At 39.7% G+C, this 16,989-nt stretch overlaps 2 protein-coding genes across 5 annotated transcripts; both read right to left on the bottom strand.

Moving 5' to 3' along the window:
* Positions 1 to 80: 80 nt before the first annotated feature.
* Positions 81 to 7,814, bottom strand: cnp (2'',3''-cyclic nucleotide 3'' phosphodiesterase). 2 transcript variants are annotated; one of them, XM_073857403.1, is made up of 4 exons: positions 7,565 to 7,814; positions 5,196 to 5,842; positions 4,993 to 5,120; positions 81 to 1,762 (listed from the first exon to the last, which is right to left on the bottom strand). In XM_073857403.1, the coding sequence occupies exons 2-4, from the start codon at positions 5,824 to 5,826 to the stop codon at positions 1,295 to 1,297; spliced, it is 1,227 nt and encodes a 408-aa protein (XP_073713504.1). In that variant the 5' UTR covers positions 5,827 to 5,842; positions 7,565 to 7,814; the 3' UTR covers positions 81 to 1,294. The 2 variants fall into 2 exon arrangements, with proteins under 2 accessions (XP_073713504.1, XP_055050200.2); XM_055194225.2 differs by lacking the exon at positions 7,565 to 7,814 and having other exon boundaries at positions 5,196 to 5,876.
* Positions 7,815 to 8,953: 1,139 nt separating this feature from the next.
* On the bottom strand, positions 8,954 to 16,868 carry odad4 (outer dynein arm docking complex subunit 4). Of its 3 annotated transcripts, none has more exons than XM_055194232.2 (12): positions 16,548 to 16,868; positions 16,287 to 16,374; positions 14,443 to 14,596; positions 14,305 to 14,366; positions 14,050 to 14,197; positions 13,727 to 13,951; positions 13,378 to 13,506; positions 12,581 to 12,659; positions 12,372 to 12,458; positions 12,078 to 12,274; positions 11,795 to 11,892; positions 8,954 to 9,886 (listed from the first exon to the last, which is right to left on the bottom strand). In XM_055194232.2, the coding sequence occupies exons 1-12, from the start codon at positions 16,613 to 16,615 to the stop codon at positions 9,851 to 9,853; spliced, it is 1,371 nt and encodes a 456-aa protein (XP_055050207.2). In that variant the 5' UTR covers positions 16,616 to 16,868; the 3' UTR covers positions 8,954 to 9,850. The 3 variants fall into 3 exon arrangements, with proteins under 3 accessions (XP_055050207.2, XP_055050206.2, XP_055050208.2); XM_055194231.2 differs by having other exon boundaries at positions 16,287 to 16,418; XM_055194233.2 differs by lacking the exon at positions 13,378 to 13,506 and having other exon boundaries at positions 16,287 to 16,418.
* Between the last annotated feature and the right edge of the window lie 121 nt (positions 16,869 to 16,989).

The following is a 16,989-nucleotide window of genomic DNA, read 5'->3' on the forward strand; positions in this document are numbered from 1 at the left end:
ATAAGCATGCAACACTAGATAAAACCTAATAAATAAGCACAACTTTCAAAAAAGAAAATAATCAGCATTAACAGACAGGATTGTCAGAGCCAAGCACATTCTTTATTAAGTGTACAAAACAAATGAAAAACATGGCAAGTGCAAAAATATAGTGCCTTGATGTCAGAGATCTAAGATAAGCATGGCTTCAGCCATCTACAAACCTACAGAAGAGGAAGGCACCAGACCGATGCTTGTCACAGTATTTAGAGTGCACATTTTTTTTCAAAACTGACATGAATGAGAGACTAAATGTACTATCACACGTGATTACACTTGTTTTATGAAGGAGCTGATTGGATGAATAAATCCAATGAGAAATACAGGCTACATTGGTTTAACCAAATTTGTAAATGGGAAGACAGCTCAAAGAGGACAATTCATTGCATACACGGACACAAATGAACACAAGAACGCACACTACAGCCTAAAAACATCTCCCAGAACGTATGCAAACTTACTTAATAAAAGAAAAAACATTTTAAGTGAGCGCAATGAACAAGAAAAACATGTCAAAATGTTGGCGCACACACCCACACACACACACAAAACACTTTGCAGGGTGAGATAATAATGGTGCGGTGTGTATATTTGGAAATCGTACTAGTCGTACATCAGCTCTGCAAAGCCTGAAGAGAGGGGGGACAGTGAAGAACTACACGCTAGATTATCAGTTATACTCTAAACCTCAATAAAGTTCTTGTGATAAATAATCAAAACTGCTGATCAGAGTTAGAAGATGCAAATTTGGTACCCAAATCTTCTAATGGTACCGCGTCGGCAGCCATTTAACAAGAACTGAACTAAAACAGAGTACAATCCAGTTAATCGAACCAGGAAAGTTGAGCTAAATCTAAGTGCTTGAAGTGTAGGGAAGACCAATCGCGAATGAACCAGCGTAAAAGGAACATGGACGGGGTGGTCGAAGGCCGAAGCCACACGAACTAGCACCTAACGCAGAGTGAATCCAGCAGAGTGATCCGTGACCTTAAGGCAGATATTAAGGCCTCCGAGCTCATGTTGCCAGGCAAAGGAAAGGCACCAGCTAAGGCTGCTTTGGAATATCTGGCCTCACGCTGCCTGCCAAATCATCCCAAGCCATCACCACGCATACACTAAAGCTGCAAAACACACACGCAATCCACCTACACACACACACACATGCATAAAGACAACATCATCCACAGCCGATCGAGGGCCAGGGCCCTTAGGAAATGTCTCCCTTCTCTTCCCCCCTCTCCTCCTTGCTTTCCGCTCACAGAATGGCACACTTTTTCTTCTTCTTGTCGCCGTTCTTTTTGCCCTGCTCGGTGGTAGGTTTGTTTTCGGAGAAGCTAGAGAAGGTGGCGTCTGCTGTGATCGCTTCCCTCAGGGCAAGGAACCAACGGCCCTCACCTAGATAGGACAAAGTGCCCAGCTCCATCTCAACCTGGGTGCCCTCCTTGCTCTCCTTCTGGAGGGCCAGGATCTCCAGCAGATCGAAACCGGTCTGAACTGGTTCTACGCCGGCCGAGCAGCCCAATGTGACGTGGGCGCGGCTGCCGGCCGGTACAGCCTCAATGCTGGGTAGAAGGGTGGTGGGAGCCCCTGCTTTGTCTCCCCCTTCAGGCCACAGTTTCATCTGCGTTTCTGTCAACTCCACACGGGCCCCAAACGTGCGAGGGGTCACTAAGAGAGCAGTGACAGAAATCTCATCGGACTTCTCTAAAGAATCTTTGACTGCCTGTAGGAAACAGAAATAAAGGAATCGTATTAGTATCAGCAATCAATTTGAATAAGTTGGTAGCATGCGTGCAACACACATCCTAAAGAGTGAAGCCAAAACATTTTGATCGCCCCCCCGGTGTCTAGTAATAGGTCATAAACCCCACCCTCTCCATGTACCGGTAAACAAATGTGATGTCAGCCAAACACTGCAACAAAATTAAGAAAAAAAATCTCGTAGTGTTTTTGTCTTGATTTCAGTAAAAATATCTAAAAATTCTTAAATTAAGATGCTTTTCTTGATGAGCAAAACGACCCAACAAAATAAGTCCAGCTTCCAGACCAAAAACACCAAATCCAAGTGATTTTACACAAAACAAGCGAAAAAAATCTGCCAATGGGGTAAGCAAAAAAATCTTGAACATTTTTCTTAAACACTAAATTTAAGAAAAATTTCCTTAGCACATTGGCAGATTTTTTGCTTGTTTTATGCACAAAATCACTTAAATTTTATATTTTTGGTCTACAAACTAGACTCATTTTCTTGGGTCATTTTGCTCATCAAGAAAAAGCATCTTAATTTAAGAATTTTTTTCCAAAAATGGTTATTTCGGTTATTTCTTATAATGCTGATGTATGTTTAAAGGCGCAGTGTGTAAATTTTAGTGGCATCTAGTGGTGAGGTTGCGAATTGCAACCAACGGCTCAGTCCACTGCTCACCCCTTGCTTTTGAAACACAGAAAAGCTATGATAGCCGCCACCGGACAAACATGTCATCGTCAGAGACAATTTAGTAAAAAAATGTTGTCCGTTACGGGCTTCTGTAGAAACATGGTGGCCCAAAATGGCGTCTTCCATGTAAGGGGACCCTCCGTGTATGTAGATAAAAACGTCTCATTCTAAGGTAATAAACACATAACGGTTCATTAATAATTTATGAAAGGTCTTTATAAACCCCTGATAATATTGTTTTGAATATTATTTTGCATTTCTGTCAAGAGATCCTTTAAAAAATTACACACTGCATCTTTAAGTGTTGGATTTTCTAATAATTAAGGTTGGTTTAAGTCAATGCTATTAAACAGGGACATGATGACATGATTTGTATGTAACCGGGTGAAACAAGAATATTGGTATGGCCTTGATACAGGCTGCATCCAAACACACCCACACTTGTGGGCTTGGCCACTCAAGAGCAGGTGCGTGAGAAAGGAAGTAAGGGCGCACTCACATTATCCAAACCAAACCCCGCTCGGGTGCGTTTGACCCCCAAAGCCCGGTTTGTTTGACTAATGTGATCGCTCTGTTCCGCGCCTGGGCGGATTGGTTAATCGTGCCGCGGCCAGGTTGCAGAGGTGGGCCGGAGTGCGGTTCACTTGGGCTCAGGCGCGGAAGGCTGTGGTGTGAGCGCAATCGCGCCTGAGCGCGATTCAAAAGGTGAACACGTCAGTTGCATGACCACTCACCTTCATCTGCCTCCGTAAAAACCTTTTGATGCGCGCAGCGGGGTTACGTGAATGTCCGAGCTGCGCATGTGACAGATCAACTAAGCAATATGATGACATGTGAGAGGGCTGTCTGTAATCACGCACCAAACGACTCCCGGTAAAAAACACAGACTTATCATTACGGTGGGTTCCAGTGTTAAGAGAGAGCTTTACTTCCTGCTTTTTTCAAAACAATCGCATTTTAATGACGAAAGCGCGCCCGGACTTGGATCGATAAAAAGTACAGTGTGAGTGCGTGCACCTGGGGGAGTAGGAAGGGGTGACAATCGCTCTGGGGCATGGTTTGGTTTGGATAATGTGAGTGCGCCCTAAGGGTGCAAGACTGTCCCATGTCTAAAAACTGGTAAAGCGCAGTGTCCTTAATCCACACCGCTTTGCAGCGGTATTCAAGGCTAAGCGTATCCCATCATGCATCATGTTCTGGATGTAAATTGTAAGACTTTTGCTCAAACCTCGCGTTATATTTCCTAATTAAACTAAGGCCTAGTCCTAGCTTAAGCTAATCCCTGTCTGGTAAACCACACCATAATGTTGGTAGTAAAATGAAAAGTGGTGCACATTTCATTAGTGCTAGCATGCATTTTGTGTAATATCTGCAAATGCTTTTATCACATAATAAGAAACAACATTGTGTCGTTTTATTAAAAAACTAGAACTACTTTAATAAAGCTGCATGCACAAAATAAAGAATTTTTACAGATGTTTATTGGTTTACAACGAAAGACTTAAAAATATACTTTTAAGTAATATTTTAAGTAGCCTAAATGAAAAACGAATACGTTTTGGTGCAAATTGCTGCCACTTCCTGGATTAACATTTTTATACTTGCTAAGTGTGTCCCATCGGCTGAATATTTCTACGTGCACGCTTGGAATCTTCACACCCACTAAAATACTTAAGCAGAACACAGGAAACGTGTCATGTAAGTAGTCAAGTGGTCAAGTGCAAAGTCCGCAAGTGTGGTTACTTGGACGCAGCCACAGTATTTCCACTTCACGATCACTACTGCGCAGACACAAGTCACTACAAATGATGACATCAGCGCAAGATGTCTACAATGGAAGTCTATGGTGACATGCATCCATCGATTTTTGACAGTCTTTAGTCAACACTTAATGCAAATAATATAAGGGGTGTTTCGGTTTCTAATTCAATCAGCATACACAATTTCTATGCCCGTAAACAAGTATTAAACAACTGTCCTTCTTTTTATCCATGCCTTTAAATTATATTAATTTAAAGAGGACGTATCGTGAAAATGTGACTTTTCCATGTTTAAGTGCTATAATTGGGTCCCCAGGGCCTCTATTAAAAAAAAATGTGTTAAAGAACAACCCAGTAACTTAGTTGTGGAAAAAAAATAGGTCATTGATATTTGGCTCCCCTTGTGATGTCAGAAAGGAATAATACCGCCCCTTAATCTGCACTATCCAACCATGGCACCACCATTTAGTGCAGGAATCAGCAAATTTGCTTTTAATAAGGACACACCAAAAACTGCACATTTTTGCTCACACCCACAAAGTGGGAATTTTAGCATGCTATAATAAATTATCTGTGTGGTATTTTAAGCTAGAACTTCACATATGTACTCTGGGGAAACCAAAGATTTATTTGACATCTTAAAAAAGTCTTGTGAAACATCCCCCTTAAAAAAACATCTGTGCACTCAATTCAGGCTGTGCATGGTTTAAAACTCAACATGTACTGCAATCTAGGAAGACTCATGTGGAAAACTGCCTGTAGCTCAGCATACTCCTTTGCCCCCTCCACCTTGCCATAGTCACAAAACATTGTAGTGCAATGGAGAGGCTCTGTGGTCTGAAAGTACTGTTCGAGATCAACCTCTTTCTCTGCTTCACCAGTAACTACAAAAGAACCATTGAAAAAATCAATATCACATTAAATGCATAAACAGTCAGGTATGTAAAGAGTCCACTTACATTCACTGATATGTTGTTTAAAGGCTTCCAGGGTGTCCAGTGTCTTGAGAAAGTCCATGGTGGCACACTTTATTCTCTCCTCTTCCTCTGGAAGCAGGAACCAGCCAAAGAACAGAGGCAGTCCTGGCTCTTTCTGCTCGGCCTCTGCCTCCTTCGGAGCCTCAGCTTGAACCGCCTCTGATGCTTGCGCCTTTTCCTCTCCATCCTCCTTCTGTGTCTCCCCATCTTTAGCAACTTCTTCGGGTTTGGCCTCGGCCTCTTTCTTTGGCTCCTCCTCTTTCTTTGGCTCCACCTCTTTCACAGCTTCTTCCTCCTGTTTCTCTGGTTCAGAATTCACTTGAACTTGTGGCTCTGCTTTAGACTCTTTCTTCTGTTCTGGCTCGGGTGCCGATTCCACCACCTCTGGAGGTTTCTCAGCTTCTGGGGTTTTCTCAGGTTTGGCAGATTCGGTCACCTCATCGTTTTCCACCGCACATTGACCCACTGCTGGGGTCTCATGCTCAGGGGCCGGTTCTGAAGACGCCTCAACTGCTACTTCAGATTTAGGCTCTGCTTTCTCCTCCTGCTCTGTCGCCACATCCTGTGACTCAGTAACAGCTTCTGGAACTTCCTGATTCTGTTCGCCGTCCATTGCTATACAGCAAGCTCTTTTTGATAAACACAACAAATTGAGTGAGAATGCATTTGAATAAAAGCACTATTCAACTTTAGGTAGAATAAAACAAACTTAATTTTCATGCAAGGTCTAATTTGCATTTGGAAAATAAAGCTAAAGGTAATGGGGAGCCAAAATGTAGTATATTATAGAAGGGTGACAGAATCTAAAATGCAAGTATGCTACATGCAGAGCATTGGACACCTGAACCATATGTCAGTTTCACAAATATAACCACGTCATAACACCCTGTATGTAGGCTGCTGAAAATGTTAAAACCAAAACTTATTAAAAAAAAAGTACTACCCACAGCTGCATATTCTAATTTTAAAACCACTGCTCCCTTTAAACGAGCAAATGCTTGAATTCATATGAAATAAAATACAATTCCAGTGAAATGCCATCTAACGGCTTTAAATGCAAGAACAGATTTTTCTCTGGTTACAAATTACTTCATTTACATCCATATTTCTTATCATGTCACCTTTTTTTTCAAGAGACCTAGGATAACCCGGGGAATGTTGCACAACACTTCATGTTGCTTTAGTTTCATGTGACGTACCATCAACCCAGATATTTTCTGATGTAACTAGCTGTCAGATTACCTACCAGCAAGCAGAAGCTATCAACTATAAATGTTAGGATGTGAGTCATTAGTCATGTTTTGCAAATTCTATTTCAAAAGCACTTATTGTGAAAGTTACAATTTGTCATTATTTAGTCAAAAAGCATCTGTTCCCCATTTTGATGCTTTTATGCAAATCTATACAACTTAACCAAATAGCAAAGCTTCGCCTCACCGAATACAATTCATGTGTTATTTCAACCCACTACTAACAACAGACAACATGAACTTCTCCGTTATGACACAGTAGCTTGATTTCACAACAACAGGCAAAGCTTTAAATACACAAGTGGTATTTGTGCTGCATGGTCAACAGCAGTGGTGGTCGTGGGACACCGACACCTGCACATCATTTGGGCCGCTTCTTTGTGGCTTTGTCTCAATGCCAAGTGAGTTGCCCACCTAAACGTGACCAAATTAGATTCAGACACGCCAGCTAATCTACGAAGACAAAGGAAACCCCAAAGGGGAGATGTATTCACGCTGATAGCGATAACAGTGACGCTTTAAAAAAGCAGAAGCTGTGATGGGCCGCAGTTTGTATGCGTACATAAATGGTTACTTTAAAGACATTACACACACGGATTGAGTAAACCTAAAAACGGGTGCGCTAATGTAGCAAATCCAAAAACGGCTTATGACAACGAATGTAAAAACAGTGCTAAACCGTATGAGAAGCTAAACAGACTCATAATTAAACCTATGATACCGTTAATTGCGGGTAACAAAAGGTGTGTTTGACTTCATGCGGCCCTGCGCAACGCGATCACTTTGTGACATCGACGTACCGCGAGACTAATTAGAAATCTGTATGTTCGAATCGCTCTCGCGGTTCTTTGATATCACTCGCCGGTCTATCTGCGCAGTCGAACACACCTAACGCAAACGCAGGGATTTGGGGAGTGGCAGTGCCCAGCCACGCTGCATGCAGACAAAACAAAGCAGCGTGGCGATGCCACGCACGATAGAAATATCGCTATTATTAACTCTCTCAAAGTCATCTAAAGAGTGTCTACAAAGAATTTACAGGTTTCAAAGTGTACTACAAGACGATATAATATTCAATAAAAGGTACAACGTGAATGAAACTTACTTGATTACAACGTTAGCAGATGTTTGAAAAACTGTCACCGTTCAGGACTGCGGTTCAATGCGCCGTACAGCCAAACGTTTCTCCCGAGTCCTGCGCAGAAAAGCCCCGCCTGACCGCGCACTAGCAATAATCAGGAAACACAACGGAAACCACTGGCACTTGAGCACGCACGCTGCGTGCACGAGCGCGGGCACTGAAGGGAGAGGCAAATAGATCTGTATTACGGAACAGAGGCACTTTTTCAGCGCGCTCCCGCAGACCGTCCTTCCTTGTGCACGTCAGAAACCGGAATTTGACCCCCACCCACCCGCACATACGTTAATCTGTAAATGATTATGTTATTCATAAATCTTACATTTTAGATTAAATTAGACTTTCAAAGGAAAATCTTAAAATATAACTACATTTTTAAATATTTTGAATACCAGATAGAGATATCAAATTGTTTTCAGCTAATACTACGCCTGGGTTTTAATTTTTTTATGACGACAAGGACCCACGCGAGGGACCCCTTTGTGAAATATATGAAAATTATATTTATAGAGAAACATTTAAATTGTGTTAGATAAATAGTAGTTGTGATATTACTAAAGCAGCATATTGTTTCCAAACTTAAATAATTGGCTATGCAATAGACCTTTACAATTTTTGCTTGGTCTTTTTCTCTCAAATATTCCTGGACTTCAATTTGAAAACCCTGAGCAATGCTACATAAACAGCTTATGAGCATACACTTAATATTACAGGCATACTTCTCTACAGTTATACATTAAATCTACTATGCAAGTCAAAATAAATGTAGACCTTTTTGGATAGGCTGTGATGCCAGAGTAATTTATCAAGATCTTCATACTTTACACAAGCACAGACTTGAATTCCAGTTTGGTGAGATCTTCTTACATTAAGATTCTTATGGTGATTTTATACAAAATATCCAAGTTTATTTTCCTATAACACATTTAAGATGATATATTTTTGAATAGTTGTATAAAAGAAAACCAAGAAAGATTTTTAACAGATGCAGTGAGCAGATTGTGTCTTTTTGATCTTAAAGGAACACTCAAGAAGTATGCAGGTTACTAACCAAGTAGCGATAGAAATCTTAAGATCACAACGGCAAGTTTTACAGGTAAAATGAACCGCTCCATTTTGTGTAAACTGGCAGATATAGCACTCAAATGTGCAGTTCTCTGTGGTTTCATAACCTAACACATATACTGGTGTTAGTTTTGTTAAACATGAGGACAGCATGACCGATTTAACTGCTACTTCAAACACTTTTTTTGTGTAAACCTAACTGCAGATTATTCTATGTAGGATTTGGTTTTTAATCCATATGTTTGGATTATCAATTATACTTCTTTATATTAACAGAGGATACATAATGTGTTGACACAATGTGTGTTTATTGCAAAACATTAAACAGTGCCAGGGCAACATCATTGGGCAATGGCATCACAAACATCAAACATGATTTACCTCTGCAGCTGTAAGAGGTTATTTATGTATTTATGGCTCCTGGTTTATGCAAATCATTTAAGCACACAGAAGGCATTATAAATATGCTTAAAGGTAATTATTAACTTTTCAGTGAGACACATTTTGTTATTAAACTAATGACAACTCTCAGTAAGACATCAGTGGGTTTACCTTCTATAAAAGTATAAACGTAGCTCTGTGAAAATCAGCACAATTTTAAGCGGCTGCTCAGAACTCACTGCGTCACTTTCGAGTTAACTAATTATTTGAATTTGGGACATGAATAGCAGAAAGGAGCTGACGGGCAACCAATTGCAGATTTATTACAGCAGACAAACAAATGCACTTTAGCTGTCAAATGAAAGGCCAAATTATAAATACTTGCTTGAAGACAAAAAAAGCAATAAAACAACTTAAAACTAGAATAAGCATTTACAATGGGAAAGATACACCTGAATATGTATCTTCACAGTTAAGAGACAAAATCATATTTGCTGTTTAATCCAGTAATTTTATAACACTTCCTTTTCTGAAATGTTTCTGGTCATGGCCATAGATGGTGATGGGGTGTAGGTGAAAGTTATTTGAAGACATACTTTATTTTTGCAATTCACTTTGATGCCGCTGGAGTCGCACAAATTACACAGTTTACCTTAAAACAGTCATAACAAACTGCAATCCAACGCACTTTTCCTCAAGCAGACTGGTTGTGTATGTGTGTCAGTAATGATGCATTAGTCCTGACTTGTCTTTGGAGTGCATTTATTCGATTGCAGCACTATTATTCAATCGGGTTTCTCGTCTTACTGAGTCATTCTTTGTCTTGCATCGTGAAGAGCCTGCAGGGCCAGAAATTGAGGAATTGATTGAAGTGAAGCAATAGTATCAGAGGCACATAAGGAAATGTGATATCAGATGGAAAAAAAATCTAATGGTCAAAAATCTGGTGGCAGACAAGGAAATATAAATGCATGTCAAGAATATGATTTTGTGTGTGTCTTAAAGGGACATTACACTTTTTAAGAAAATATGCTCATTTTTCAGCTCCCCTAAAGTTAAACATTTTGATTTTTACCGTTTTGGAATCCATTCAGCTGATCTCCGGGTTTGGCGCTAGCACTTTTAGCATAGCTTAGCACAATTCATTGAATCTGATTAGACCATTAGCATTGTGCTAAAAAATAACCAAAGAGTTTCGATATTTTTCCTATTTAAAACTTAGTCCCCTGCTATTGAAAGTAAACAAGGGGACTATTTTCGGGCAGTGCATAATATCACTACGCCCGTTGCAGCCACTACTACTACGCCAGTTTGAGAGTATAGTTCCTAGCATATCTGTCTAGAAAATCGCAACTTTTAATTTTCTGTCGGTCTTACAATGTAACTAAAGAAAAGTTTTAAATAGGAAAAATATCGAAAACTCTTTAGTTATTTTTTAGCGCGATGCTAATGGTCTAATCAGATTCAATGGATTGTGCTAAGATATGCTAAAAGTGCTAGCGCCAGACCCGGAGATCAGCTAAATGGATTCCAAAATGATAAGACTAGGGTGGCCATTCGTGCCAGTTCCGCCGGACACATCCCGAACATGTTTTCGGGTTCGTTCTCCGGAAGTCGCGTTGGTCGACCGCATACGTCATCAAGGTTTAATATTTCGGGTTTAATTTCAGAAAAGCAACCATTACATTTCAAGGTAAGAATAAAACTACAATGATCCTATGTCTCAAAAGAAATAAATCTTAATTTTCGAATGTATTTTAACTGAAATGTGAGAACCTCGATGATGGCTGCGTCCGAAAACTCTAAATTGCTGCCTTCTGAGGCAGCTTTCCAAGGCAGCAAGGCATCAAGGCATGTCCGAATTCAATGTTTGGTTTACTTCCTGTCTCCTGAGATACCTATGCGCGGACGTACATTAAGAATGTGATTGGTCGAGTCCGGTCGAGTTCGAAAAAATAAAATGGCGGCCAAGGACGCGACTGGACCACCAATTTAGTGTAAATAAAGGTATATTTTCACTTTTTACACCTTTCAATTGCATTTCTAGCGAGAAATTAGTATTGTAGTTTTCAAATATGTGATTAGTTATCACAAAGGCGCTCTCTGTTTAAATTTCAAACACGCTGCCTTAGAAGTGTGTCCGAAAGTCTTTCTCTGAGCTACCTTCATGCCTCCGAAGTCATTTCCTCATGAGGCAGCGAGGCAACGAGTCACTGCCTTGAGTTTTCGGACGCAGCACATGTATGCGGTCGAGCAACGCGACTTCCGGAGAATGAACCCGAAAACATGTTCGGGACGTGTCCAGCGGAACTGGCACGAATGGCCACCCTAGATAAGACTCAAATGTTTAACTCTAGGGGAGCTGGAAAATGAGCATATGAAGAGTTTCGTTGCAAAACGAGATAACCACCGTTTTTAATTGTTCAGAAATCTCGTTTTTAGGTTGTGCATTCCTATTAATTTCAATGCAACTGCAGTTGGTTTGTTTTGATTTAAACCTTCATAACTTAAAAAATACAACTAAGTAGCACCATAAAACAAAATAATAACATGATAACATAATATTAAACATGTTTTGACAAAAATGTTAAAAAATGGATTTATCTCGTTTTGCAACGAAACTCTTCATATTTTTAAAAAAGTGAAATGTCCCTATAACTTGATGTATTTTAAATGAAACTATAGAAAAAAATACAAGAATATTGAGATAGATATAGAGAGGGATAGACAGAAATGTCTGTGTTGACCTTCTGGATGCCTTCTATGGCAGTGTCATCCTGTAGCACTTTTGCCCGGTCTAGTGCCCTCTCATAGTATACAACACTATCCTTGTTACCCAGCTCCACTGTGTAAAGAGAGAGAGAGAGAGAGAGTGACAGATGATCTAATCATAGAGTGTAGCGTAGATCAAATGTACAGAAAGAATGCATCAACTTTCATTGATTCTGAGCATTGAGTGAAATTCGATTATTCTTAGTCACATTAAACTTTCGACTTCCTGGGGTTCTGGGCAGTGTAGTTCGGACTCACATTCTGCCTGTCCCATAAGCACACTCGAGTTTAGCTGAAATCTCAAATCGCTGATCTCATCAGCAGCCTCGAAAGAGCGAGAACCATAGTCTCTCGCTTCAGCATAACGCTTCAGCTCCAGATAACAGCGGCCAATCTCATGAAACAACCAGGTTTTTTCGAATCCGTCTCTTGCTAGAGGAGCCCTCTCCTCCCAGCTACATCCCCACATAAAAAACACGTGCATAGATTAAACCATAATGATCCTTGCAATAGGATAGAGAGTAAACAACAAGTAACATCAGATGTACTTACACTTCAATGGCCTGTTGAAACTTGCCAATGCGTGCATACACACCTCCGATGTTGTCCAGAGCTCGGGATTTGCTGTCTGTCAGGTCGCTATAAAACAAACCACAAAACAAACACAGCTATGTTTAATGCATAGTAGGTTATTACCAATTCTGATGTTAATAATAAACACGCCAGATGTGGTCGTTTCACTGCTTTCAGTGGTATCTCACCCTTGCCTGGCCAACTCCAGGGCCTTCTTATGATGAATAAGAGCCTCGTCCATTTTCCCAATATCCATCAGGGCATTGCCTGAACATAGTAAACAAGACTTTTAATACTGACTTGGATTTTGCATCTCTGTTTGTAGTGTTATTAAAGGGATAGTTCACCCAAAAATGAAAACGATGTCATTAATGACTCACGCCCAAGTCGTTCCAAACTCGCAAGACCTCCGTTTATCTTCGAGACACAGTTTAAGATGTTTTAGATGTTTTAGTCCGAGAGCTTGTTGACCCTTCATTGAAAATCTATGTACGGTATACTGTCCATGTCCAGAAAGGTAATAAAAACATCATCAAAGTAGTCCATGTGACATCAGTGGGTCAGTTAGAATGTGTTAAAGCATCGAAAATACATTTTGGTTCAAAAATAACAAAAATTACAACTTTATTCAGCATTGTCTTCTCTTCTGCGTCTGTTGTCAAAAATATTCATGTTTTCAGACCAAAATGTATTTTCGACGCTTCAACACATTTTAATTGACCCACTGATGTCACATGGACTACTTTGGTGATGTTTTTATAACTTTCTGAACATGGACAGTATACCGTACATAGATTTTCAATGAAGGGTCAACAAGCTTTCGGACTAAATCTAAAACATCTTAAACTGTGTTCTGAAAATGAACTGAGGTTTTACAAGTTTGGAATGACATGAGGGTGAGTCAATAATGACATTATTTTCATTTTTGGGTGAACTATCCCTCTAAGGATGGTAATAGGGAGATCTGATTTCAGATCAGTTTTACCAATGGAGCTATGCAGATTCCCCAGCACTTCTTTTTTATCGGGCAGGGCCTCTTCTGACATGTTATGCGCTTCCTTCATGAGCTCACCGGCCTTTTTTAGGCTGCTCTCTACATTGCCTGCACTCAAGGCTTACAATTAAATAAACAACAACAATAAAAACGTAAATACGTCACATTTACATTAAATGCTTTTTGAAAAATGTGTTTGCCATATGATGCTTTGATGTTGCAATTGCTAAGGTTTTAACATGTGACTATGTGGATGCTAGAGTATGTGCGCTTACTAGATATTTCCAAAGAATCTTAAGCCCCAAACTTTGACCTCTCTAGTGCTTTGTAGGGGATTCACCTGCATCGATTTCTTCCAGTCTGGTGAGGAAATAGCGACTGGGGTCTGAGGTGGACTTGTGAAAGGCACGATTCCATTGCTGCTGCATCAGTCTTCTGTCCCGCTGCCGTGCGTAAATGGGCTTCTGCTGCTGCCAGAACTCAGTCCGCGTGTCCAGATACGATATACAGCCTACAATCAGATCCTGTACATTCTCTCCAGTGCGTATCTTACCTTTTATGAGATCTGTATGCAAACAGATACAACATGAACAAAACAAAATATGCAAACTAACAAACAAGTTTGCGTTTATCTCTAAATATCTTTATTTTGCGAACACACACCCTCATCCTGGAGAAGTTTTTCTAGGTATTCCCTGTCGCTGTACAGCTCTCCCAAAAGCTGCTTGGCTGTTTTTTCAATTTTGGGAACTTTCTGGCCATGTTGTCTGGGGTGCTTCTTATGAGAATGAATTGGATGCTTGGGATGAACCTTTAGGATCATATCAAACAAACAAATACACATTAACATACAGTATATCATTCATAGTGGTAGGGTACGAGATTGGGTGAAGAGAGAAAGAAATAAAACTGACTCACCCCATTAGACTTGTGAAAGACAGATGGGTCCCCTTTAGTCTTTAGCTTCACAGAGGATGGACCTGTTAGGGGTAAGAGAGACGCTGATAAGATTTTGTTTACATTTTAATTATTTTATCATGTGGTCTAAAGACTTACTGCCTATTGAGTTGTCGATGGCCTCTTGAGCTTTCTGGATTCCCAGCCTAAACTCCTGCAACTCCGGTCGTAGCTTATGGCCTCTGTGATAGTAGACCAACGCAAACTCAAAATCACCCATAGTGTACAGGGCCTCTGCCTTCTGATACAGACCCTGGAAGAGAAAGTCAAGTCATTTATCACTGAAGGAACCACCAAAGACAATAGTACAGCGCAAGCTTCTAATTACTGCATTAGTTTTGTTCTTAGATAATGTCGGGCAAGTCTCTTAAGAGATCAAATCTTAAGAAGCTTATAAAGTATGGCCTAGTCCCGTGTTTCTCAACTACAATGGGGCCTCATGATGATTTTAACCCTCATACGCCCCTATTTTCCTGTATATGTCACAGTTCCTTGGGGGTAAAAATGACCCCAGAGATTAAAAGAGTGATTACAAAAAATATATACATTTTTAATGATACAAATAATATATCTTTTTTTTTCATTTACTTCCCATCTATACATTTATGCTGTGTTTTGGGAGATATGAAGTACCTTTGTGCCTGATTACCACTCAATTCCTCAACTACACCTTTAGCTTGCCTGAAAAATATCTTTTTTTTAAATTCACATAAATTATCATCTAAATTTGATTGAAATTGTTTTTAGATATTGATCTAGATGTTATGTGTTGAATTTGGCCATTTGGTGTTTAGAAAAAAACATAAAAGAATTACAGTTTAGGAAATAAATCATTTTGACTAGCATCCATTCATTTTACTGTATGTGCCCAACTGCTCAATGCCAATACTTTAGTGATAGATTTTGTGAATTTATGTTTATATAAACATTAAAAAGGACATTAAAAATAAATATTATTTCAAATAGTAGAATTTTTTGTAGTTTTTGATGCATTTTGAAATGTCTGTTTTTAAAAAAATGCCACAGAAATTTGACTGCATGTAAGGGTGTTTGTCTGTGTTTGTGACTTTGTCTTTCTCTCTCTCTCTCTGTGTGTGTGTGTGTGTGTGTCTTTATGTGTGTGTAAGTTTTACTGTGTCTTTGTGTGTGTGTGTGTGTGTGTGTGTGTGTGTGCGTGTGTGTTTGTGTGCTCATGGGTGTGTGTATGTGTGCGTGTCTGTGTCTTTATGTGTGTGTAAGTTTTACTGTGTCTTTGTGTGTGTGCGTGTTTGTGTAGGTGTGCTCATGTGTGTGTGTGATTGAGCATGTATTTTCTATGTGACATTTGTGCTCTAGTACCAGGCCTACCTTTCTGTGTTGACATTTTCAGATTTATTCTTGATGCAATGATTTTTTTACAAATAAAAGGGAAAAAAATATTTTTTTGCATTTCCCATTCATTTCAATTGGGGTCATTTTTACCACCAAAGGGCCTCTTTTGGTGATTTTTTACACCTCTTTAGAACGACCGAATCAAGCCCAGTTTTTAATATGAATTTTGACAGATAATCTGGAAAAGTCAAAAAATCTCATTCCACTGTGATGAAGGGAACCATGTTTTTTAACTAAAGAAAAGTGGCTTGAGGTAGAATTGACCCCAATGAACTTATTAGGGTTAAATGAGACAAAACCAGCATTAAATTAAATGAAAAAAAATTGGGATGTTTCTTTGTGGTAATTGTGAAGCCTTGAAGTCAAAAAGGTTGTGATCCACCGGTTTAGTACTAAACATGAGTAGTCATGATTAGTGGCCCATTTGGCAGCTCATCAAAGTACTTTGACGCCCCCTACAGGACATTTACAGCATTGGCTTAACGTTGGGCTAAAACTTTAACCAGGTAAAATTAGGCAACTAGGATGAACATCTACATAGTATAAAAAACTAAATTAAAAAGTAAACACACCTTAAAAAACTCTTTGTTGTCCTTGAGGGAATCCTCTGCATCTTGCAGCGCGCGCTCTGCATCGCCCAGTTTCACATAACACCTGGATCTGGCGACCAGACAGTTCTTATCATCCGGCTGTAAACTTAAAGCCTGGTCACAAAAACAGGCTTTTGTAAAAGGCATGTACAAATAAAAACTGCCTCGTTTAACGTAAGATTGTTGCCTGTAAACCACCCCGGTGTATTGGTATAAACAGAGCGTCCGGTTATATTAACTTACCGTAGAAAAGCTCTCGATAGCTTTGACATACTCTCCCTTGTAAAACAGCTGGTCACCTTCAGCCACATAGGTACTAAATGTACTTTTCGGTCCTTCTTGTTCACCGGTTTCCGACATTTTATCGTACTTCAAGGACAGACTCAAAGGCTTTTAGTAAAATCGACCTTCTATCCAAGGACTGTCCCGTCCACTGTATCTTAGCAACGGGACTAACAAAACCCAGAGGGACCAATCAACTGCGGCGAATTTAAGAAATATATGACTAAAACAATGTATATATGCAGCATAGTATAATTACTATATTGTACTACACTGAAAAACGCTATAATATTTTGTAAAATACACATTTTATATGTATTATCCCACAACACAATGTGCATCATATGAACTAGAAATGAAGCTAGTCACGTACAATGTATTAAAATACTACACACGGTAAACA

This window comes from Misgurnus anguillicaudatus, chromosome 19, assembly GCF_027580225.2.
Source record: "Misgurnus anguillicaudatus chromosome 19, ASM2758022v2, whole genome shotgun sequence".
Lineage (NCBI taxonomy): Eukaryota > Metazoa > Chordata > Actinopteri > Cypriniformes > Cobitidae > Misgurnus > Misgurnus anguillicaudatus.